The sequence below is a fragment of the Gossypium arboreum genome, chromosome 8 (genome assembly GCF_025698485.1).
Source record: "Gossypium arboreum isolate Shixiya-1 chromosome 8, ASM2569848v2, whole genome shotgun sequence".
Lineage (NCBI taxonomy): Eukaryota > Viridiplantae > Streptophyta > Magnoliopsida > Malvales > Malvaceae > Gossypium > Gossypium arboreum.
The window spans coordinates 63,678,025-63,703,418 of record NC_069077.1 but is presented as its reverse complement, the minus strand read 5'-3'; the positions used below and the strand labels follow the sequence as shown (position 1 = coordinate 63,703,418).

General features: G+C 34.9%; 1 protein-coding gene across 3 annotated transcripts; it reads left to right on the top strand.

Moving 5' to 3' along the window:
• The first annotated feature begins 17,848 nt into the window (after positions 1-17,848).
• LOC108464243 (uncharacterized) lies at positions 17,849-25,262 on the top strand. 3 transcript variants are annotated; one of them, XR_008286816.1, is made up of 16 exons: positions 17,849-18,417; positions 18,544-18,856; positions 18,970-19,062; positions 19,156-19,246; positions 19,788-19,854; positions 20,493-20,536; positions 20,929-21,099; positions 21,184-21,282; positions 21,385-21,453; positions 21,722-21,860; positions 22,122-22,323; positions 22,955-23,058; positions 23,222-23,261; positions 23,982-24,277; positions 24,489-24,554; positions 24,674-25,262. XR_008286816.1 is itself a non-coding variant. In XM_053031402.1 (15 exons), exons 1-14 carry the CDS (start codon positions 18,283-18,285, stop codon positions 24,251-24,253), a joined length of 1,839 nt encoding a protein of 612 aa, XP_052887362.1. In that variant the 5' UTR covers positions 17,849-18,282; the 3' UTR covers positions 24,254-24,277; positions 24,786-25,262. The 3 variants fall into 3 exon arrangements, 2 of the variants coding, with proteins under 2 accessions (XP_052887362.1, XP_052887361.1); XM_053031402.1 differs by lacking the exon at positions 24,489-24,554 and having other exon boundaries at positions 24,786-25,262; XM_053031401.1 differs by lacking the exon at positions 24,489-24,554.
• The last annotated feature ends 132 nt before the right edge of the window (positions 25,263-25,394 follow it).

The window sequence follows — 25,394 nt, the reverse complement described above, 5'->3', positions numbered from 1 at the left end:
ATACATATGATGATTGTAACACCCCAAACTTGGCCCGAACGTTAGGGCCAGATCCAGCGTGTCACATTGTAGTGTTTTATCGAAAACCTTGTTTTTATTGAAAACCCTTCTTTAAAATAAAAACCTAGAGTAAAATCCCAGTTTCTATTTGTTGCTTTCAAAGCGAGGTGTATAAAAAAAATAAAACTATTCCTTCTTGTATGATAATAATTACTTTGTAAAATCTCTTTTTAGTTGCGGAAGCTTTATTTAAAACTGATGATCTATGAAAACTTGTCATTTAAAAATTGAGTTGCGAAAACGTGGTATTAAAAAATAGTTATGGTTTTAAGAAAACCATGTTCTACTTCTAGCAAATATAAAGCATAATAATAAATATAATCCTAATTTGAATAATAACCAGAGGAAAGGCCTTATTACATTCCGGACTGAAATAACATTAAATACTAAAAATTATAGGCTTAAGAAAACAAGTCCAAGTCGTCTTGCTAGCTGGCCACCTCGGAGTCCCTCCAACCGTCGAACCACCTACTGAAGATCACCTGAGAAAAATAAAAGAGGGGTGAGTTTTCGAAACTCAGTGTGTACAACCCTCGGCAAATAAAAAACCATGCAATAGAAAGTCTTTCTAGGCCTAAGCCCAATTCAATATCAGAACAGATGAAAAGCAAACAAATATGCACGGATCCCACCCATCCAATCGCTACACACCATCTCTATCCCCCGATACACACCATGTGGGGATATAAATTTTGACCCACCCATCCGATACACTCCAATAGTAGCCCGATTGCAGTACTACCTTCATTGCAGCAAGCTGCTAATCAAATATGGGGCTTAATAGCCATCGGTGGATCCACGGTCGTCAAGCAACCATGCGATCCTCATATACTTCCTCTGTTCCATGATTCCCAACCTATATGCAACCTAAACAGAATATCATATGAATACAGCAGGTATACATGTAACATCCATAAATCTTACATTCCACACATAGGGGTATTTTAGTCATTTTTTCCCTTAGGGGCTTTCTGTAACACCCTGAACCCGAGACCGTTGCCGGTGTCGGACATGAGGGGTTAACAAGCCAAAACCACTTATGGCACCGACCAATTTGACATTTCCAGCAAGCTGGAAAACTGCGTCATTGTCGCTTTAAAAGCGTATCTCGAGTTTCACAACTCGAAACTGATTCTGTAAATTTTCCCTGAATTTAGACTCATATATCCATCCATGGATTTATTTCTAGAATTTTTTGTCAGGCCAATTGGTACAGTTTATTAGTTAAAGTCACCCATGTTACAGGGGTCGACTACACTGACCTTCGCACGTTACAACTTGAATATCTCTCTGTACAGGGTTTCAATACTGATGCCGTTTGTTTCTAATGAAACTAGACTCAAAAAGGAATCTTCACATATAAGGCATGACTTCTAATTCATTCTGGATAATTTATGGTAAATTTTCAAAGTCACGATAGGGGACCCAGAAACCGTTCTGGCCCTGTCTCACGAGAACTTTAATATCTCTCGGTATACTGTTCATATGATCGTTTTGTTACTTTCATATGAAAATAGACTCGTCAAGGTTCGATCGCATAATTTATTCACTAATTAACACCATTCCTACAAATTTTGGTGATTTTCCACATCCACGTCACTGCAGCTGGCAGCATCTGTTTTTAAGGTAGGCTTTACCTATATTGTAGTTCCCATGGACCAACTATAGTCTAGTCATACTTAGGTCCAACATATGATCATATTTAGCCATTCCAATGGCTGATCATGTGACCAACTCTCTCATTCCAAACCATAATCACATCATGAAACCAAATATAATTACAAACCACATATGGTCAAATTCCATACTCCACTTTTACGAACCATTTTCGCATGGCCGCACACATATACATCACAAGTACTTAAAACAACCGAGAGTAGTCCTATACATGCCATATCCAAAACTCAACTAAAGGAGTACCAAAAGGGCTTTGATAGTGTGGTTGACTTCAACTTCTATGATCCCGAATCCGATCGCTAACGAGCAAAATCTATAAACAGAGAAACAAAGAAACGGAGTAAGCAATTTATGCTTAGTAAGTTTCGAGCCATAATATACACACAACCAAAGCATAGCATTCAAGTAGCTAAACAATAATTCATATGCACAATTTCTCAAAGACATGCTTACTTCACAATCCCAACTCTTATATTCATACACAAATAACGGCCTAGTTAATGCCGATAGCTCATTTATCATTAGAGCGAATATTCATACGACTTACTCATAGTGTGCTAAGCACACACAAAACATACCTTGTTGTTGGGAATTTCACAAGTGCATTAACTGAAAATTTTCCAGCAAGTTCAAAGTTCTCGAATCACATACCTTCGGAGTTTATCCGGATATAGCTACTGCTCAAACGCCTTCGGGACATAGCCGGTTATGGAACCCGCACAAAGGCCTTCGGGACTTAACCCGGATATCACAATTTGCACAATTGCCTTCGGCTTAGCCGGATATCATAACTCGCACAATTGCCTTGGGCTTAGCCTGGTATCACAATTTGCACAATTGCCTTGGGCTTAGCCCGGATATCACTCGAACATTCATACACATCTTTGTTTCAATTTCATAACACAACTTTTATGCACAATTCCCTTAGCAAAATATCATTTCGCTCAATGGCCACATACAAAGGCACAAATTCGATTGCTCATTACTTCATTCAATCGAATCAAAATCTAAGTTTCGATACTCAAAACTTACCTCGGACGTGGTCGAACGATTTGACGGCTATTCGACGACTTCTTCCTTCCCTTATCGGATTTAGCTCCCTTTGCTCTTGAGCTTAATTTAACAAATAAATTGGTTTTATCATTTGAGCATCGAAGAGGAATTCAAGATACCTAGCCAATATATATGCTCATTAGGCATCAAAGTCACATATGTATGAAATCACGAATCGAACTCAACACATTAGTTAATATTCCTCTTAGTCAATTTTCTAAGCCAAGAATAGGCATCAATATGCTTGCCTCTAACCGAATGCATGCACACCAATTTCCCTCATGTGGCGAATATGCATGTCCATGTTGAGGCCAATTATGCACTTAATACCACACAAAAACAGCATGCATTTTACTAACTAACGCATTACATATTGTAGCTCAATACACATCTCTCATGTACTTCATAACCGAAACATCATCACAAGCAAATATATACCTTGAAATAGTATATATGTCATGCCAATACATCATGTGCAAACATGTATACACATATAGGTGCAAGGTCAATCTCAAGGGTTCATACCCATCCAAACACAAATTTTACCAATCAAGTAATAAGCATAAATCATGCTCATGAATGCACCATGGCCGAATACATCACAACCATACTCTTTCAACTTCGGTCATGGTTAAACAAAGAATTCAATGTCTTACTCAAGATTGCTACAAAGAAATTTCAAGAGTAGTCAATCCATCATTGCATGCATCATTAGCAAGCTTCACATTTAGCATGCAATGGCTTCAACACAATAACAACCTTGGCCAAATACCATTTCCATGGCATAACAAGGATTTGAACCATGGCTAACATGAACATCAAGTTAGCAACTAAAACATGCATGAATCTCATGACACAACCTCATACATACCTTAATCTTGATGCAAGTATAGCCAAAATCTCCTTCTAGATCTCTTCCAAACCAAAAATGGAGCAAAAATCCTCCTTCTTCCTTAGTTTTGGCTCAAAGAAAGGATGAACAAAATTTTTCTTTCTTTCTCTACAACTCATGGCAATGGGGGAATACCACACTCACACACATTTTTTTTCATTCTTTTCTTACCCATACACCTTTGTTTATTATTTCTCCCTAATGCACCAACAAAACATGTTTCATGACATGTTTTGCCCATCCTCTCTTGCCATGGCCGCCACTTCATGTTGGGGGAAATTTGACATGCAAATCCTTATTTTTGCATGCATGAGCAACTAGTCATCACACATTTCCCCATCATACTTTCAAAGTTCACTACTAGGTCCTTTCTAGTGAAATTCACATTTATAACACTAAATCAAAACATCAAAAATGTCACACACAAATTAACACATATCATAGGCATCAAAATAAATTTTAAATTATTTTTATGCCTCGGTTTTGTGGTCCCGAATCCACATCCCGACTAGGGTCAATTTTGGGCTGTCACACTTTCTTGGTAATTTCTCTTTATTATGGGTTTATTACTTACCTTGGCCCGTTAACAAGTCCTCGTTGGCTAAAGTGAACAGATACTATGCACCAGGTAGGATTCTAGAGAAGATGAGGTGAGTCATCAAGACCGCTTAAGTACCAAGCTCTCCCTAGATCCAATCCTAGACATGCATATACCCATTGCCACACCTTAACCTTATGACTCGTCCACGTTCGCAATTAATTAATTATTTAAGTTTTATCCCTGATTGAGTAGTTACCAAAAACTGGGTCCACAACCCCTTACTAAACACTAACAGATCTATACTTATTCGTTTGGGCCCATCAGGCCCAATCACATTCATATGGCCCATCAGGCCCAATCACATTCATAGTCATGCAATCATATGATTTTTCATCACATAGTAACAAATTGCCAATTTTGCCTATTATGGGCCCTACAGCCCATCGGGCCCATTTAGCTCATTCTGGCCCGGTTGGCCAATACACGGCCCAAGTCCATGGAACCGCTCATGGGGCCTCTGATAACCTATCGGTTTTCCCCCTTACGAGTGTTCGCGCACTCGCAAGACTATTATAGCTAAACTTCTAGCTTTTCGACATTTCGGGATTTGCTAGTCTACTATGTGTGTGCAGTGTATGTACATACCTGGTACTAACACGTGTCACGATCTCCTTAGCCACGAACCTAAAAATGATGCCATTCAACGATTAATCACACACTTATCAAATACGATCACCAAAAACCGAAAACCTTACAATTGCCTTACCTTGAACGACAAGCCTTAACAGCCCTTCCTTGATCACTAATCACGAGTATTTCTTAAATCTGCATCAATTTTAATCATTAAGAACTAAACAACAAGTGACTCGCAAATCATCTTAAGTCACTCTTAAATCATCCATGACCATTTGGCCAACCTTAACCAATAAAAGAGGAATACTTACCCAAAACGCCAAAGGACCAATTCGGTAGAGATCTAAAATCTGAGATTCGATACTAATCCCCTACCAAAACTGATTTAGAAAGAGTGAGGGAGAGAAGAAATCGATACTAGGAAGACCAACTAAAAGAAAGTAAAGCACTTACACAAGAATCGATCGGCCAACGTTGAAGAAAAAGTGGCGGCACAACATGATTTTGGCCAAAAGATATTTGACTTTATAGAAAGTAGCTAGGAGCGAGAAAAAAAGAGTTTGATGAGAAAGGAAGGGAAGAACTCGGCACAAACTAAAAGAGAAAGAATAAGGGATTTTGGCTTTTAGATATTTAAAGAGAAAAGTGTTTTCGGTAAAAAGAAAGAAAGAATTCGGCAGTAGCCTTGAATTCCCAAAATCAGCACCTATATATACTATGGCCGAATTTACCTATCCCCAAATTCCCAATTCGGCTCCACTTCTCTACACCCCTCATCTCCTAACTTTTCTCCCTGATAACTCTTTAATCCCTTCCTTAAATTTCTCCTCTGATCACTCCCTTCAGAGTTCACATCCAACGCCACTACTGGCCATTTATTGAGCAAAAATAAATCTTTCTTTTGAGCAAGGAGGGATTCGAACCCCAAACCTCCTTGCCATGTATGTGACGCCACCTCTAAGCCTCACATGTGACGCTACTTGCCACTTCAACACAAGGCTCCTTGTGTCCAATTCCTCCTTCATTTATTTAAAAACCCCAACTACTTGCCATCAAGATTCTTTTAATTATTAAACTATAATTTCCTTTACCCCAAATTTCAAACTCATAACTTAACCAAGGCCTATTATCACATAAATAACACTTGACTAGGAAGATTAAGCACACCTTTTATCAAAACCAAAAAAAAAAAAGTTTGGTATTTTTGGGCATTACAATGATTGCCTAGCCAATCTAGCCAAGGTACTAAGGCAATGCGAAGAATCAAACCTAGTACTCAACTAGGAAAAGTTCCATTTCATGGTACGAGAAGGGATTGTTTTAGGGCATCGGATAACAAGACATGGAATAGAGGTTGATAAAGTAAAGGTAGATGTTATTGAGAAATTCCCACCTCCACGTCTGTAAAGGGTGTTAGGAGCTTTTTGGGCCACGCCGGTTTCTACCAAAGATTCATCAATGACTTCTCCAAAATTACTAAACCCTTATGCAAATTATTGGAGAAAGACACGACGTTTAAATTTGATGAAGAGTGCTTAAGAGCTTTTAACGATTTGAAGAGTCGATTAGTTTCGACACCCATAATCGTCACACTAGACTGGGATTTTCCATTTGAATTGATGTGTAACACAAGTGACTTCGCGATAGGAGCTATCATGGGTTAACGAAGGAACAAATTTATTCATCTCATCAACTACGCGAGTCAAACACTGACAGGAGCTCAACTAAATTATACGGTAATAGAAAAAGAGTTACTTGCTATTATGTTTGCTTTTGACAAGTTTCGATCTTATCTTGTAGGTACCAAAGTGACTGTCTATACGGACCACACGGCAATTAAGTATTTGTAACATCCCAAAATAATGCCTAAACGGAATAGTGGTTGTGAAACCACGAATCTGAGGTCAAAAAATTTATTCCGATTAAGTTTTAAGGTTTATTCATTGATTGAATAATTGTGTGAAAATTTCGTGAAGAAATTTTATGTATAAGTGCCTAATTTGATAATTAGGACTAAATTGTAAAATTAGCAAAATGTGTGTTCTAAAATGGGTTCTTAAATTAGGACTAATTTGATAATAAAAGGGATTTAATTGAAATGGGTTCTTAAAGTGGAGGTCCTTATTTAAAATTAGACCATTATATTTAAGTTTGGACAAAAATGGGCAAGAATAGGACAAATTTGAAAGAAAAGCCTTTGAGGGCATTTTGGTCATTTAGTAATTAAAAGAATTAAAAAGGGAAAATAAAGCCAAAATTGGTCCATATTCTTCATGGAGGCCGAATATAGCATAGGGGAAGCCATGGTTAGGGTTTTCAAGCTTTCCAAGCTCAATAGTAAGTCCGTTCTAGCCTCGTTTTTAATGTTCTTTACGTTTTTGGAGTCCCGGTAACTTGATTTAGCTTATTCTAGCAATAATTCATGCTAAGGTTCATATTTGGAAAAATACCCATAGGTTAAATGTGTTTATTTTGAAGTTTTATGGTAGAATATGAAGCTTGAAATTACGTTAAACAACTTTTGCTAAGGGATTTTAAGTGAAAACGAGTAAAACGACATAATCAGTAAAGATACCTAATGTTCATAGGTACATAATAGAGTGGGAACTTGATGTTGCCATAGAAGGGAAAAACATTCAGAGTGTCATAAAACATAAGAAAATGGATAAATTTTAATTCCCAAGCCTAGGGGAAAAATAGTAATTCTATAAAGGTTTAGGGGCAAAATTATAACTTTTCCAAAGTTTGAGTTAGGGAAATTTTTGAATAGTAAATTAATTAAATAAGTGAAGTATGATGTTTTAGATCTCGGAAAGTGAGATTTGGACCTAGAACGGGAGAAAAATTGAAAATCGAGAAAGTTGGTAAAATGGTCGTTTTGGTATCGAGGTAAGTTCATATGTTTAATAAGCATTTAATTATGCATATTTGAATGGTAAATTGATATTTTGGCCATAAATACTTTAGTATTAAGTTTCAAATATAATGATTAATGTTCGATAATAATTCGATATTGGAAAGAGAACTTGTATAATTTATATGTAAGACCATATTTTGTATTATGGCTTTGTATTATGGCTTTGTATTATGGCTTTGTATGATAACAAGAAAGTATTAACTAGCATAGTTTGATGAGAATAAGTTAAGTTGATGATATGATAAGATTGAGAATGTAAGCATGTAAGTTGAGTAGCATTTTATTATTATGCAATTATTGTTATTAGTATTGTTATTCTTGAGTTATGCGACTAACCCTAAGAATTTGAGCAAGTATGTTTCAGCTATGACTTGACAAGGCATTAATATCTCAATGTCCATGGTTGTACCATGGCAATTAAGGAAGAATTGATGGAAAAGTCCATGTTCATAACATGGCATTTAAGGAGAAATTGACGGTTAAGGATACCATGTAAGACCATGTCAAGACATGGCATTGGTAAGGAAAGGATCCTGTGTAAGACCATTTCAAGACTTGGCATCGGCATTGATTAAGGACTCCATGTAAGACCACATCAAGATGTGGCATTGGCACGAAGACAATGATACCATGTAAGACCATGTTTGGAACATGGCATTTGGTAAGACAAGGATACCATGTAAGACCATATTTGGAACATGTCATTTGGTAAGATAAGGATATCATGTAATAAGTTCTATAAGGCAAGGAAATAATGTAAGACCATGTCAAGACATGGCATTGATGAGTTACTATAAGGCAAAGGTCCTATGTAAAACCATGCCATGGCATGGCATTGGTGAGTTCATAAGGCAATGATACCATGTAAGACCATGTCAAGACATGGCAATGGTAAGTTCAAAAAGGAAAAGGTTTCCGAGTAATCCAAAGAGTAAGTTAAAGAAACGACAAGGTGAGAACATGAAGAAAGAGTACAGGTATGCATTTAAGTCTTATTTAATATTGAGATTGTAAGTAATTGAGATTATCAAGTATTAAGTAAGTGATGAGTTTTCAGTTATGCTTGTGACACTTTATAACATGATTGGCAATATGCCTATATTATGAAAAAGCACTCATCTGTTAAGTGAGATGTTGCAGGTATGTAAGCAAGCTATTAAGTAAGGTGCCTTTTATATTCTGAGCCTTTGGTAAGGTTACCGATAAGTAATATGGGAAAGTAAGAACTAAACATTATTTAAGCAAATTATGACAGCATAGTTGTAAGCTAAATTAATTGCTAATGCTTATTATTTTACATGTGAACTTACTAAGCTTTATAAGCTTACTTCTTTCACTTTCCCATGTTTTAGAGTACTTAAAAGCAAGCTCGAGTTGGAGTTCGTCGAAGATCACTTCACACTATCGACTATCAAGTTACCAAATGGGTATCTTCGTTTACAAACGTTCTAGTTTATGGCATGTATAGAGACTTAGGCATTTTGTGTGTATGTCCTTATGATATGGCTAAAGAATGGTATAAATATTTGAGAATGATTAGCTATTGAAACGGCTAATGAAGAACATGTTTCGATGTTATGTATGCCTAAATGGTAGTTAATACAAAGAAATCATGAAAAAGTGAAATTAGTGTTAAAACAATATTGAATAGCAGCAGTGACGTGATCTTGAAAAATCACCAAGAATAGTAGAAATGGAATTATGTGATGAATGAGAATTATAATTAAATATTATTGAGTCTATTTTCATATGAAATAAGAAGTGTAAGAAAAAGAAGTGTATATTAAGAGATATTTGAATTTTAGTGAGACAAGGTCAGAGTGATTTCTGAATCTCCTATTTTGACTTTATAAATTCACTAAAAATTGTAATAAAAAAAGAATTAGGAGTTATAGTTTATATTTCTAGATTTCTTAGTGAATCTACTTTCAAGAGAAACAAATGGCATGATTATTTGAATTCTGTACAGGGAGAAAATTGATTCTTAGTGAACAGAGGTCAGAGTAGTCGAACTGTGCAACAGGGGAAACATTAACTAATAAACTGTACTAATTGGCTAGATCAAAAATTCTGGAAAAAAATTAGTAAGAAGATATATGAGTCTAGTTTCAGGGAAAATTCAAGAATTTAAATTTTGAGTTTTGTGACTCGAATTATGATTTATTTAGTGACTATGACAAAGGAATAATGAAATAAATTATTTTGATTTGTCTAAGTATTCGAAAAATTTTTAATGTTCCTGGTTTGGTCCTGAACCATTTCAATTGCATGTTTTAGGGTATCGAGGGCCCTTTTTAGGGACATATTGAATGAATGTAAATAAATTAATTTTAAAAGCAAATCTTATGCCCCAAATTAGTAAGTTAAGTCAAGTAACGCCTCGTGCTCGACTCTGGGGACAGTCTCGGGTAGGGAGTGTTACAGTATTTGCTTGCCAAGAAAGATGCTAAGCCGAGACTGATTCGGCGGGTACTTCTACTTCAAGAGTTCGATCTAGAAATTCAAGATCGAAAGGGAGTAGAAAATCAAGTAGCAGATCACTTTTCCAGATTAGAGCTGTAAAAAGGGAATTCTCCTCTTATACCAATTCGAGAGATGTTTCTAGATGAACACATACTGAAGGTAAATCATGTCCATAATACCCCTTAGGTTGCTAATATTGTTAAATTTTTAGCTTGTGGTTTGATGCCGATTGATAAGACGTATTATCAAAAGAAAAAGTTTCGTCACAATGTGAAATGTTATTTTCGGGAAGAGCTATATTTGTTTAAAAAGTGCGCAGTTCAAATGATCAGGAGATGCATGGAAGAAGATGAAGTACATAAGATTCTATATCATTGTCACTCAACTCCAAGTGGGGGACACTTCGGAGGTACACGTACTGCAGCCAAGGTACTGCAAGCCAGATTCTTTTGGCCAACACTATTCAAAGATGCATATGCTTATGTAAAGAGTTGTGATCGATGTCAAAGGGTTGGAAATGTTACCAACAGAAATGAGATGCCTCGAACAAACATCATTAAATTAGAATTATTTGATGTTTGGGGTATTGACTTTCTCGGTCCTTTCCCTCCTTCTTTTGGTCACAAGTACATATTAGTAGCAGTAGACTATGTGTCTAAGTGGGCTGAGGCAGAGGCATATCTGACAAAAAATGCTAAGGCTATAATGAAGTTTTTGCAGAAACATGTGTTCACAAGGTTTGGAACCCCAAGAACTATTATCAGCGATGAAGGGTCCCATTTTGAGAACAAGTGGTTGAAATGGTTATTAGATAAACATATAGTGAAACACAAGGTCACTACAGCTTAACATCCGCAGACGAATGGGCAAGCTGAACTGGCAAACAAAGAGATCAAAGGCATACTTGAGGAGGTAGTTTACCTGAACCGACGAGATTGGTCCAAAAGACTGGATGATGGTTTATGGGCTTACAGAATAGCATACAAGACACATTTAGGGATGTCACCCTACAGGTTGGTCTTTGGGAAAGCTTGTCATCTGCCCTTGAAGTTAGAGCACAAAGCTTACTGGGCCCTTCGACAACTCAACTTGGATCTTAAGCTTGCTAAAGAGAAACAGATGCTCCAACTCAATGAGCTAGAGGAATTCCGAATGTTCTCGTACGAAAATGCCAAATTACTCAATGAGAGACTTAAGAAATGGCATGACAAGCACATTCGAGTTCGAAAATTTGAAGCAGGTCGGCAAGTCTTGTTATTTAATTCTAGATTAAGGTTCTTTCTAGGTAAACTAAAATCACGTTGGTCCAGTCCATTTACGATTCATCACATCTATCCATACGGAGTTGTTGAACTCCAAGGTAAGGGAGGTAATTTTCAAGTTAATGCTCAACGTCTGAAACATTACTGGGGAGATAAGATTGAATGGAATCAAATTTCGTTCATTTTATCGGTTGTTTAAATTTTCTTATTTTCCTTTTTAATAAATGATTTAGGGTATATTTTCAGGATTAGTATGTTTAAATAAATTTTTTCTAGGAGATTGGAACTTAAGAGGGACCGTTTGTGACCCCTCCAGTCTTTCCTGGGAATTGATTTTAACATAATTTTCCAAGAAATTATTCCCTAATTAGAAAATTAAATTTTTGGTTTTTCAAATAAAAGAGTCAATTTTGATCCAAGTTTTAAATTGCAACTCAATTTCAAATTTTCATTAAGTCTAGGGACTTAATTTAACTATTTTAAAATTTGGTTGCTCTTTTCATAAATAATAAAAATTAGATGCCTATTTTTGTAAATATCTTCAAAAGGCTTCTAGAATAAATTTTTTAATTTAATAAAAAGATGATAATTATTAATATATCATTATATCCATTATAATATATATTAATTATTATCAACTTTATATAGAGTTAGGACTAGTTTTAATTTAATCATATTTTATTTGATAAGTTTTTATCTTAATAAATTAATAGCAATTAATAATTTAATATTATTTTATTAATTATTAATTGTTGTTAACTCTAAATAGAATTTGAACTTAATTATTAAATTTTTCTAAGAATTCTATTTTGACTCCTATTTCCCTCATTATAAATACCACCAACCTTCTCCACCATTTATCACTCAAAACCCCAAAACACCCAAACTTTTAAGTGCCGTAAGCCCCTAGCCGACAGCCTCATTCGGCTAGCAGCAGCTCACATGCATGGTGTGCGACCATCCAGCACCAGCAGATTGCCTGGCTTGCTCCTTGGCGCCACACCAGCTTCAACTCCAGCACTCGATAGGCCTGCTTGCAAGGATCCGCGCATCCCACACTGTGTCTAGCCCCAACCCGCACCCCCTATTGCTGCCTTTTGCTGTGTAGTTGCTCCCACCAGGTTGTGTCGCTCCTTGGCCTTACTTAACGCATCCACTTGCTACCCAACATCTGTGTGGCATCAGCCTGATTACTCACACCACCCTTTCACCCATCCTCAGCCAAAAACCCCCCAACCTATTCTTATTTACTAACTTTTGTTTCATAATTATTTTCCTTAGGAGCTTTTAATTTTTACAAAAAAGGTGGTAAGACCGAATTTTCTCTTAAATTTGATGTTATTCTAATAATTAATTTTTCAATTTATTGAATCATTAATAATTTTTATTAATTAAATTTTTAAGAAAATAAATTTTCCCATCTTTTGTTCAGGTTAATCATGCCTCGCAAGAGAACTTGTGCCTGTGCCCAAATTGATGAAACACAAAACAAGTTCCATTGTGAAGAAGCCAAAGCAAGATACGAGAGTATCTTAAAAAATCAACAAATGCATCTAGAGAAAGGATTTACATTGAAAGAAAGTAACTATATTGATTTTATGGCACGTATTCGTCAAGTTGCGAAAGCCCTCAATTGGGAATTCTTTTGTGAGAAGAGACCTAGTGTGGATGAGGAACTAGTTCACAAGTTCTATGTGAATTTACCTCAAGCGAGTTGACAAAAGTTCCAGTTCGTGGAATCAAGGTACCAAAAACTTCAAACACTATTAATGAGTTCTTTGAATTGCCTGATTTCAAAAATGATGATTATTCTTCCTTGATGAGCAACATAGAGCCTAAAAATTTACAAGAAATTCTCGAGGAAGTTACAGTTCCAGGTTCTAAGTGGACTGTGTCAAAGCAAGGAATCCACAATTGTCGAAGGGAATATTTGACACCACTTGTAAAGGTATGGTTCTATTTCATCCGTTTCAGCCTTATGCCTAGTTCACATGGAACTACAATTTCATTAGAGTGAATAGTCTTATTAAACTCGATTTTAACTGGAAAGACCATTGATGTGGGAAAAATCATCTTGAGAGAAATGCGAAATTGTGCTGTTAGACGCTCTGGCCCAACTTACTTCCCCTTTACGATAACAATTCTGTGCTTAAAAGCTAAAATTCTTGCTATAGCCAGGGCACAATCACAGATTGGGACCTCTACAGAATAGCTGGAGATTCTGTTCTATGACAGCAAATTGAAGAAAGTGAGGATCCCGAAGAAGAGGAAGAAGATCCCACAGAGATCGAGCCAATGCAATCAGCTAAAGTCCCTGATAATGTGGAACGAATGGAACCAAAAGTTGAACCTGATAACGAAACTTCAATATTTAGAGCTCAACCGCCTAGCCCAGATCTTTAGGATGAGCTGTCAAAGTTGATGGACATAATGCAACATATGCAATGGCAGCAACAAGCTTAATGGAGATACTCAAAAATAAGGGATGACTCGATGAGAAGTGCTCTTAAGAAAATTTACAATGACCCATTTATATTTATGCCTGAATTTCCAGATTTTATATTTGAACCATGGAGTCCATTATCGAAGAAGGAGCGAAGCGATTCATGCAATTGCAATAATGATGAAGAAAAAGATGAGTCAAATTCGGAAGAATCTGCAAATAAATAAAAAGAGAGGATCTCGACTTTATTTGATTTTTGTTTTTAGGTTATTTTAGAATAAGTTAATTAGGAATTTTTATTATTGCCTAATAAAATAAGAGAGGAAAATCATAAATAAAATTTGAGCAAGTCACAAAGTATAAAGTGTGGCAATAGATATATACATGTCTAGGATTGGATTTAGAGAGAGCTTGGTACTTAAGCAGTCACATTGACTCACCTCCTCTTTTCTAAAATCCTACCTGGTGTATAGTATCTACTCACTTTAAACAATGAAGACATTGTTCATCTTAAGTAGGGGGACCGAAAAATTGAATTATTTCCACTCCGAATAAATTTTTCTTTTAATTATGATTAGGATATATTTTGTTCAATAATTGGAAATTTTGTTAAGTATGCTAAAATTTAATATAAATAACGTTCTATTATTTCAATAAGTTATTATGTTAGCTTAATAATGATATGAATGTATTTTTAATAAAGCATGTAAATCGTACCATAAAATTTTAGTTCCTTAGGGAAGTTAGGCATGCATGAAAGTTTAAGTCTTTAGAATTGACTTAATAGTTTCTTGAGGCGAAGTCCTAGGAAGCATGGAGCATTGAAAATGATTTAGGCAACTTTTGTTTGGATCGTTTGCGCCTTTCAAGCCAACCGTGATGAAATTTTTATCTTTTGAAACCTAACTTTGAGACTATATGGACTAATTTTATTTGAACCCTTGCAAATTTAGCCATCACTTCTTTCTTAACTATCTTAAAATTGTCCCAAACAATAGACTCATTACTATTCAAAGTATTCTTTAAAAAATAAGTTTGGGGGAGTTGAAAAGAAGTATCGAATGCTCTAAAATTGTAGTACATTCAGTAAAATACTCGAATTTAAAAAAAAAAGAGCACGAGTTCTTAAAATAAGATGTACAAAAGAGCATGTGAAAGCAAATAAAGTTGATGTATTGAAGGTAATTATTTCAAAGGTCCAATGCAAGCTGAGTCTAGGGTTTTTAGCCTAAAAATTATCTATCTTCTACCTACCTCTAAGCCTAGCCACGTTACAACCTTGTTAAAGACCTATTGATTCAAAGTTCCAATGCTACCTACATTAGTGGAGAGAAATTGCTACGTACAACATATGAAGACATAAGTTAAACTTAATGATTGCATCTTAATCTTGAATAAGGGAATAAAATTACATTGGTAAGGTTTAACATGACTTTATTAGAAAGCATTTAGACTAATGTTTGCTATCATAATAGTCGTTGAGATTAATTTGAATAGTATGTATACTTAAGTAGCATAACTATCAAATTTCTTGTCTTTGAGCATAAGTATATTAAATTCATAACTTTGAGAAAAATGTTGTTTTGAAGGAATTTTTCAAAGGTGTTTCCGGGAAATTCTTTCAAAATTCATGCATTACTCGGGACAAGCAATGAATTAAGCTTGGTGGTGTGGAAACACAAAAATTTACACACTTTTTCATACCCTTTTTAACTTAAATTCATACGAATTCGGTTAAATTCTTGACGAAAAATAATTAATTTTTATAAAATAATTAAAGTGCACTTAAAATATGAACATATTGAATTTTAGTTAATTTCATAATTATTTTTGATTAATTTTGGTTATTTTCGACAGAATTGCACAAATGGCGAAAAATGGCTTGGCGGATACTGCTAGAAGCACAAAACCGAGAAGCAATTTGAAGTACCGAGGTAGATTAATTTCTAGCCTAAGACGGTCTAAAATTATGTGTATTAATTCATAATTTAATTAATTTTAATTTATATCCAATTTAATTTGGGTTAATAAATTATTATTAATTAATTATGAAAAATGGTCCGATTGAAACCGGCCAAGAAAAGGACAACCCAAAACCGTCCAAGTGTTGACCCAATTTAGCTCATTAGCTGATTATTTAAGCTGCAAAGAAGCCCTTGAAAACTTATTCAAATTGCAATTCAGCCCCTCCACAATTGGTGGCTTTGAAGATTTGCCCCAAGCCATATTTAGCAAAGTAGAAGCCATCAACTTTGCCACATAGGTGGCCGACCAAGGGGTGGCTCTTTGGCTGCTATTTTTAGCAAATTTTAGTTGCCACATTCAGCTATAAAGCCCCCCTTGGCTGATCATTCAACGCATCCCTCATTCATTCACATCTCTTCTCTCATTTTCTCCTCTCATTTTCCTATTCAAAGTCCATTGCTCTCTTGCTGATTTCTCCTCTTGGAAAAGGGGCATTCTTCAACCATTTTGGAGCAGCAATTGAGTGTTCATAGCAGCCTTGATCGGTGAGGACAACAAAGAAGGAAGAACGAAGCAACCTAGTCAAAGCCACGAAAGACACCGAATTTGATTCTTGTTCCCTATCTCTTTAATTGTTGTTGTTGTTATGATGAACATATCTATGAATATTTATGTTGTTGGAATGGTTAATTTAATTAGCTTGGCTTGAATTTAATTCGTGTTAGTTTGATTGCATTTCATCAACTTAAATTATTAAAATTGTGTTTATGTTGTTATAGGCCTCGGTAAAATGCTTGATTAAGTAAAATCATGCTTAAGTTATTCTTGCATTACGATTGTGAGGTAACTAATGAATTAGTTATTTAAACGGATTGAAATTGTAATTAATGGATACAATACTTAATCAGTGCATGTTTATTCTTCTAAGGTAGCTGAAGGTTAAATTAGCACTGTATCTGGCGATACATTTGCCTTGCATAACTTGTAAGATTATTGTGATTAAACTGTTTCAAGGTAAGGACACCTTGTTACCTCACATAGTCTTTTATGTGCTTAATAGATTTAATTAATCGTTTGAATTGACGTAGGGATATGCAAGAGATTAGTTCAACTTAATGAGTATGTATGTGCCATAACATGTTTACTTATTAAAATCTGTTTAATTGTTTGAATTAACATAGGGATATGTTAAGAGATGAATGGATTTGTATAGGTGAGTATGCTCATAAGTTAGCAAATTACCGAATTGCTGTGAATTTATTCGTAACAACATAAACATGAGTTTAATAATTCTAAGTTAAAGAAATGTAATTAAATCAACACAATTATGTCATCTTGATTAAATCATATTTTGAAATCGTGCATTTGAGATTTATTTATTTAGTTTACTTAGCTTAAAATCTTAATTTTTAATCACCCTCTTCAAACAAAATATTTTTCTTCACCAAAGGCTACTACTTAACAACTTTCTTCTTTCCTTTAGCCTTGGATGATTCAACTATATTCTAGGCTAGATACATACTCGAGCATAAATGCAAAATTAGAAACATGCAATTGAACAACAAAGTCATTAGAATAAAACGTGATATGCACTTATCCTAGTACCCAACTACTTAGAGCCATATGAATCAAAATTTACATAAAATCTACTTGTTTGAAATCAAATTTTTTAATAGAAATATGTTTTAAGGATCTTCTTCTTTGATTAACAAGCGCTCAATAATGAATAAACGCTTGAACACTCGATCAATATCAAATATTCATTTTAAGTCGTTCTTTGATTAACCTAAGTTATTCTAAACTCAATTTCATCAGTAATTAAGTGTAAAAATAATTTTAAAGTATAAATCGAAGTCTTCTCACGCTAAAATGTAAATTACCTTAAAAAAATAGAAAATAATTTGTAAAACATGTTTAATGATAAAAAATCGAAATTTGGTGTTAGAAAACACTTAGCGATATTGAGATCTGGCTTAGAGAAACGAAAAGACGTTGAAAAATCCTCGAGAGAACTTGGGGAAAATTTTGAGAAAACTTTTGATATTTTTCGTGAAAAATAAAGAGGAGATGTCATTCCCTCCCTTTAGTTTTAGACAAAAAGGGTAATTTTGCTTAATCGTGGCTTACCAAACCTGTTTAAAAAATAAATTTTTGAAAATATTAGTTTTAAGTTACATATTTTGAATCAGTACCATCTGATTATTTTACCAAATTGAGTCAAACACAAACTCCTTAAACACAAAGAAAATATAAATTTTGGCGGAAGTGAGAACTCAGAACCCTAAACTTTAAGAATTTAAACTAAACACCTAAAGAAAATTCCCGATTAAAGGGGGAGAAGAAAAACCTAAAATCCCAGTTGGCGAGTGAGGTGCAATGGGAGTGATAAAAGAGGGCAGAGTCTCAGGCACGTTGCCGAAAGATGAGGCGTTTGCCATTCACTATCCGGGCTATCCTAAGACCACCTCTCGCGCCATCCAGACTCTTGGAGGAACCGAAGGGATTCTCAAGGCAAATTTTATATTACCATTTCTTGTTAATTTTTATTATTTTCAGGGCTTGAAAAGAATACCTTTTTTTTTTTTTTGGCTCTACGGGTGCAAGCTTGGGAATTTGATTTTCGTTCCCTCTTAACAGGCTCGTAGCTCGCAGCCAAACAGATTGGAGCTCCATTTCCGTCCCGGGGATCCGTACTCGCATCCTGCATTCGGTGAGCTTAGCCCCTGTAACAGTTTGCTGCTTAAAATATCGAAAAAGAAGTGTTCTAATCGCCAAACCGCCGAAGCTTCAAGTAAGTTACAAGAGTGTTCAACATCAGGAGTAAATGATGCGGAAAACCCGAAACAGCCATTTCGAGTTGAAGTGGAGAGACCGGAAGAAGAAGAAGAAGAGGAATCGAACCTTTGTGCTGATATTGTTTGTCGTGTCTCCGAAGCTTACAATTTTGATGGTTAGAATTCTTTTTTTTGTTTTTGTTTTAATCAATGCTTATTATTGTTTTAAAAATGGAGCTTAGGTGATATGTGCTTACTTTGAAATTTGAATTTTCCTATTTTGGTGCAGGAATGGCTGATTATCAGCATGTTCTCCCTGTTCATGCCAATGCTGCCAGGAAAAGAAAGGGAAATTGGGTGGAAGCAGAAGAGACATCCTTTGGTGAGGCCTTTATGGTAATCGCTTCAACATGTAGTTGCAGCCAAATTATGTTCTGTCTGATAAATTTTTTTACTTTTGTTAATTGTTCAACAGAAAAGGGTGGGTTCATGGATGTGGATCAAGAGGATGTGATGATGATATTGCCTCCGCTCTTTTCACCCAAAGATATGCCAGAGAATGTAGTGTAAGAAATCCTGACATTTTATTTTCTTTATGTCATATATTTCTTTTTCCTTTCTGTTTTTGTTAAAAGGAAATTCTTTATTTAAGTTCATATTCTTTTTCTATTAATATGGTGAGGGGCATTGCTCAATGTACTGATGAATAAGCACTATGATTATTTTATTTTTATTTTTTTGTAAAAGGTTAAAATAAACAATTTTGATTTGTATTTCTAATAACCAGGTATATATATATTTCAGGATGTTTAAGCTTTTTTTCTTAATAAAAAATAAGAACATTATTGTGTAAATGGTTATATGAAAGTTAAATGTTGTTTGCAGTATTTGACTTATCAATCCCCGTGCAGGTTGTAATTAAGAAGTTAAAGGTGACCTTGGTTCTACTTCTTTTTAGAAATCTGAAAAGAAGGGGGGGCATAATTATGAGCAGAACTTGTCTTTGAAATGTTGTGTTTGATTTATGCTATCTAATTCTAGATTACTTGTAAATGTTGATTTGAAATGCTTTGCTCTTTGGACTAACTTTTGTAGTACTTGTTTCAGGTTAAGACCATCAACCATCTTAAGTTCAAAAAAGAACCAAGAGGTAGCTGTACATTATAGTGCTCAGGTATTAACTAAAATATTTCTCTCCACGACATATTTTCTGAACAGCAGTAAACATGCACTTGTCTGCCAGCCTCCACAGCAAACAAATGCACATGCGCATGCTCAACCATTTACATACTATGATTTAAGTCTCTGATAGTATATCTACAAATAGATTTTATCAAGGTGTTAGTATATTTTTAGTAGCCGCTGCTGGTATGAAAATGATTACTGGAAAAGGCGGTTTTTCTTTCACTATATCATTTTTGTAGGCACATTAGTCTCACTAGGTGGTTTGATCAAGACCATATAAGATAATTGTATTTTGTTTTTTTCCTTTTTTTCACATTCTGACATGCATCTACCCTGCCAAAAGTTTATGACAGCTTGCCTTTCTTATGTTATGATAATCCTGAGCAACAATTTTGTTGATACTAAACTAAATATGGAACAAATGAAGCTCTGTTGCTGATCTAAGTTGTGGTGGACTTCAGTTCTCTGCCTTTTCTTTTTAATAATACTACCAAAGCTTTTCATTGTCTGTATCATTAAAAAGACATGTGCATACTTGGCTGCAGTTAATATCTCCTTTCCTTTCAGCACATCTTATTTTAGTGAGGAGAGATGTTTGAACTGCTAATTTTGTTTCCTTCCATGCAGGTTGACCTAGAGCCAGGCCTTGCAATTGATTTCAACATTAAAGATATCCTGCTGATTTCATTTTACCTTTCTTCTGGATTTATATTTTGTTTTCCAATACTAAAAGTCAATATGCTTCTAGTGTTTACATCATATTGGCTTTATATTCTTCTTCATCTAATCTTCACTTTCTTTACATTGAAGAAAATCTTTTATGATGATTCAGTAAGAAAATTTTGTCTCTATGAATATATATATCAATTACGGATGGAAATAACTGACTAAGAGCTTGGTATATTTTTGTAAATTGCTGAGATTTTGGACAATTTTATAGCACCAATGAGATTAATTCCCTAGTATTATGTAAGTGAATTAAAATTAAGGAGATTCTACCATGGAGCAGTGTACAGATTTATTCTCCAAACTCCATCTTTCTGTTGGACTTAGCATTCGTACAGGTTCCTAAGAATGTGAACTGGGAGGAACATATAACCCAGGACTCAGAGCAGTGGGAGTGGCAGATGACTGTATCTAAGCTATTTGAAGAACGGCCTATATGGCCCAAGGAATCTGTAACTGAGCGCTTGCTTCAGAAAGGTCTAAAATTTAGCCATTTGGTGCTTAAAAGGTCTTGCCTGAAAACTTGCACTCCTATTTATTAACAAATTCTTTCTTGGAACAGTTGAATTCACTTGCTGATCTTATCGTTCAGGCTTCTACTTGGGGTTGCTTACTACTTCTCAAATGGACCATTTCGGAGATTCTGGATCAGAAAAGGATATGATCCTCGCAAAGATCCTGAGTCTCGCATGTAAGAGTTTTTCTGCAATAATCTCCTTTGTTATATCTTGTGCTTTAATGCCTTCCATTAAGTCAATTGTAGGATGCTTACTTCTGCATTTTCTTTTACCAGATATCAGAGAACTGATTTTCGTGTACCTGAACCATTGCGGAACTATGCAGATGCTAGCGTGGCTAACAAGTAAGTTGATACTGGTATATTCGAATATATGAAATCTGAGTACCTGAGAGTTCTGTTTTTGTGGAATCCTTTAGGTGTAGAATTAGTGAAATTTATGACCACAATTTATTGCACAATATACTGTAATAAAGGGAAGGTGTGTGCTCAGCGAATTTATTACTTAACATTGACAACAGTTGCTTGATGTTCCATGCCATCCAAAATGCCTGTGCTGAGTTTAATGGTTTGTTTGAAAATGATTTCTTTTAACAATTTTGTTATTACACAGTTTGACGCATAAGTGGGGAGATTTATGTTCATTCCAAGTATTTCCTTACAAATTCCAGATGATTTTACAACTATTTGAACTGGATGATGATTACATTCAACAAGAGATACGAAAGCCTCCAAAATTAGAAACATGCGATGTGAGTCTATTATCTTCAATGTTGTCCAGACGTGCTGGTTCGTTTATCTCTGGTGTCATCCATGGATTTTCTTTTTAATTTTTTAATTTTTTTTTTTTGTCTTCACATGGATTTCTTTTGTAAGATCGGACAGATGAGAGTCTTAGATGATAAAAGTTTATTTTTTGTTGTGATATCTTTCATTTCATCATATAACTTATAATTCATTTTGCTATTCTAGAGAAAACATGTTAAGGCTTACTTTATGTAGAAACTTTGCAGCCTAAAACTGGATGGTTCTCCGAGTGTCTGCTTGATTGCCTGAGACTTCGTGTAGCAATGAGGTTCTTGTCAGTATATCCCAAAACTGGTGCAGAAAGCATACTGAAATCTTGCTCTAATGAATTTGAGAAGTTAAAGAGGTCATGCTTATACAAGGATGTCTTCAACTCTCATCAAGAGGAGCATCAGCAAACTAATAAAGGTTCTGATAAGAAATGCTTTTTTTTTTAAAAGTTTCTTGACATCTCATCTTTTATTTGTTTCTTTAATTCATTGGGTTTTGGTAATGAGTGCCGTAAAAGCACACTTTAAGGTTAATTAAGATACTATTTATAATATTATTTTTGTATCAAATGCAGCTGTAAATAGTTAAGTGATATTTTCGAGGCACTGGGAAAAGACTATACTTATACGGTCACCTTAGTGATATCCTCATTCATTAGGTGGTTCATTTAACTGCCTTACTTTGATTTTGCATTCTCCCAATATTGGTGATAATCTAACATCCTTAATCTAGGAAAGCAATATTGAAATTATTGTTATTGAATATTTTTTAATATATTCATGTAACTCTATATTGTTGACACATGCTTCTTTTTTCTCAAATCAATTTATTTTCCACATTCCTTGCTGCAAGTTTTGGTTTTCCATGTTATCACTGATTTTCTCCCTGGTCAATCGTTCTTATACATATTTTCAATTTTCTTAGTGAATTCTTATGACCTTTCAGTCAAAGCTATATTGTAATCTTCATATGTCAGACTGGTTTTACTAGCTTCATTAGAGTAATCATATAAGTTGCAAAATACTAGCTTAACATTTGGAGTTTATAGGTGATGATGATAAAGAGAGAGCCAAAAGTTCTGATAATAAGGAAGATGAAGTTGAAGCTGAGGATGAAGAGGAATTGGATGCGTATGATGAGACACTTACTCTGGTAAATCATATGTTTGTTTTTTCTTCTGGTTTTAACATTCTTGTTAACTCTCAGCATATCATGATTTTGCTGTATATTTGTCTTATTTCATGTTTTTAATCTTAGAGAAAAAGAGAAACCCCAGAAAGGAACTTAATTAAATTTTTTTTTTTTTCATTCGTAGGGTGATGGGGATGATGAAATCTCTTTGCAACCTGATACATGTATCCTTGAATCATGGCAGTCTGTGCTTTTGTTGAGAGTTTGTCTTTTAAATAGAATGGTGGTTTGGAGTTAGCCAGGCTTTTGTGCATGTGTAGGAAAAGCATATAAGGGCATTTTCCACCTACTAAGTTGATTTAGGTTTGCCTTGTCTGAAGGCTTAAAGATTTGTAATCAATTTTTCCGTTTCATGCAAGTTAACATGAACCAGCGCTGTTTACTGAAATTAATAGTAAGCCTGAGAAGGAACTTTTTTACTTGAAATCCATGCTGCTTTTAGCAATACCTACCATTGGGCTATCGTGTTTGTATACAATGATGAGCCAGCATTGTTATAAGGTATGCTCTTTATGTTAAAATTGGTTCTCTTGGGGTAGCTCTAAGAAAAAAAAGTGATTGCAAATCTCTTAAGTTATCTTCTGTAAAACTCTTACAAAAGACTAGCAATGAATATATATTCTAACTTGTTACTATATACAAATATTTTTACCATGGGAGGTGACTTCATTTCTAGTAAAGAATATGCCTTTCAAACTATTACAGGCCTTCAATTTCAACCTCAAAGTATCTGAGCTTTTCATACATGAATAGATATACTAACGCAAGATAAGCATCCAAGCACATGCATACACATTTTTATAAGAACCTGTATATGTTTAGTATTTGGTTTGTTTCCATCTGGATGTTCCTTGTCTGCTTTAAGTTTCCTATATATTGCATAGATTTAGATATGGAGAACAACTCAAGGACATACTTGCAAGAGCTTTTTGGTAGCTTTCCATCAACTGGATCTGGTACTGATGCAATACAGGCTGCAGACACTAGTGATGGAGAGTATGAAATATATGAACAATTTGGTGATAATAACTACTATGATGACGACGACGACGACGACGAAGACGACGATGACGACGACGACGACGACGACGACGACGACGATGATGATGATGGTGGTGGTGGTGGTGGTGGTGGTGTTGGTGGTGATGATAGCTAACGTTCCTAACTCCAAAGTTTACAGGTAGCTTTCTTGCCTTTGTTTTGTCTCCTTTTAGTCATTCATCTTGCTTCACTTACAGCAACAACAGTTCAAAATTTCTAATGGAAATTTATGCGATTGATTTGTTGGTCAGATGATATAGCTAGTGTCTTTCTAAGTTATACTTTCCATAAAGCAGCTTAAACTAATAATAGCTTTGTGTTTCTGATCTCAAACACATTCTTTTTTGAAGTTGTCAAAACTTGTACACTACTGTAACATCTCAGGAGCAAAAAATTTTAATGAGACTTCAAAATAGGTGAACCTATCCAATTGGAACATTACATTTTAGAATCTCTCATAGTTTTTGGCTTTTAGGCCTTTTAATATAAATTGGACGTGAAATTGTTGTGCTGCTTTTTGGTATTTTCACTGTAGATTTCCAGATTCTTGAAGCTACAATACGTGGTAGGATGGGGAAGATATACTGCAGTTAAAGTCTTTCTAGCTAGAGAGAAGGGTGACTAGATATCTGCATGTTCCATTGCAGGTCTTGTTTACATATCAGCTCCTAAATTACCAATTATCAGGTAAACTTCTATAACGTTTTAGTGTATCAGTAATGTATACCATTTTCCAGTTAACCTCATACATGATGTAGCTTGTGTGAATGAACAGAGCTACCTATTAAATGACAATTTTGGTACTAGAATGTCGTACCATGCTACCATCATTTTCTGGTTTCAGGAAGCATCTTTTAGCCAAACTGATTTGTGCTTTAGATAAGGAATATAATGGTATGAAAAAGACATTGTCCTTTGTAAATTAAGAGGAGACAACAAATTTCCAGGAATAATCATCACAGTTGAAGCATTAGCTCTGTTTTTGTTCTTTTTCTTAGTGGACTTAATGTCGCTTCATGGCTAGTCTGCTAGGGCTGTAAATGAATTGGGTCTTAACAATCTTTTTATTCATGCTTGTTTATTTATTTTTGAATCTGCCGGTGTTTGTTAACAATTTTCTAAAATGTTTCTGAGCTTAAGTTCATTTATGTTCAATGCGTTTGTTGATGGCCAAAGAGTAGTTTTTTTAAGAATTTGATTCTTCTAGAAATTAAGTCAAAAGTTGCTGAATTGGCTAGTGTTGCATATAGGGACAT

Bases quoted from the DNA above. Each gene is read 5' to 3' on its own strand.
- LOC108464243 (XM_053031402.1), top strand. From the start codon at position 18,283: ATGGGAGTGATAAAAGAGGGCAGAGTCTCAGGCACGTTGCCGAAAGAT. The intron at 18,418-18,543 runs GCAAATTTTATA...CCCTCTTAACAG, and splicing joins GAACCGAAGGGATTCTCAAG to GCTCGTAGCTCGCAGCCAAA. The intron at 21,283-21,384 runs GTAAGAGTTTTT...TTCTTTTACCAG, and splicing joins AAAGATCCTGAGTCTCGCAT to ATATCAGAGAACTGATTTTC.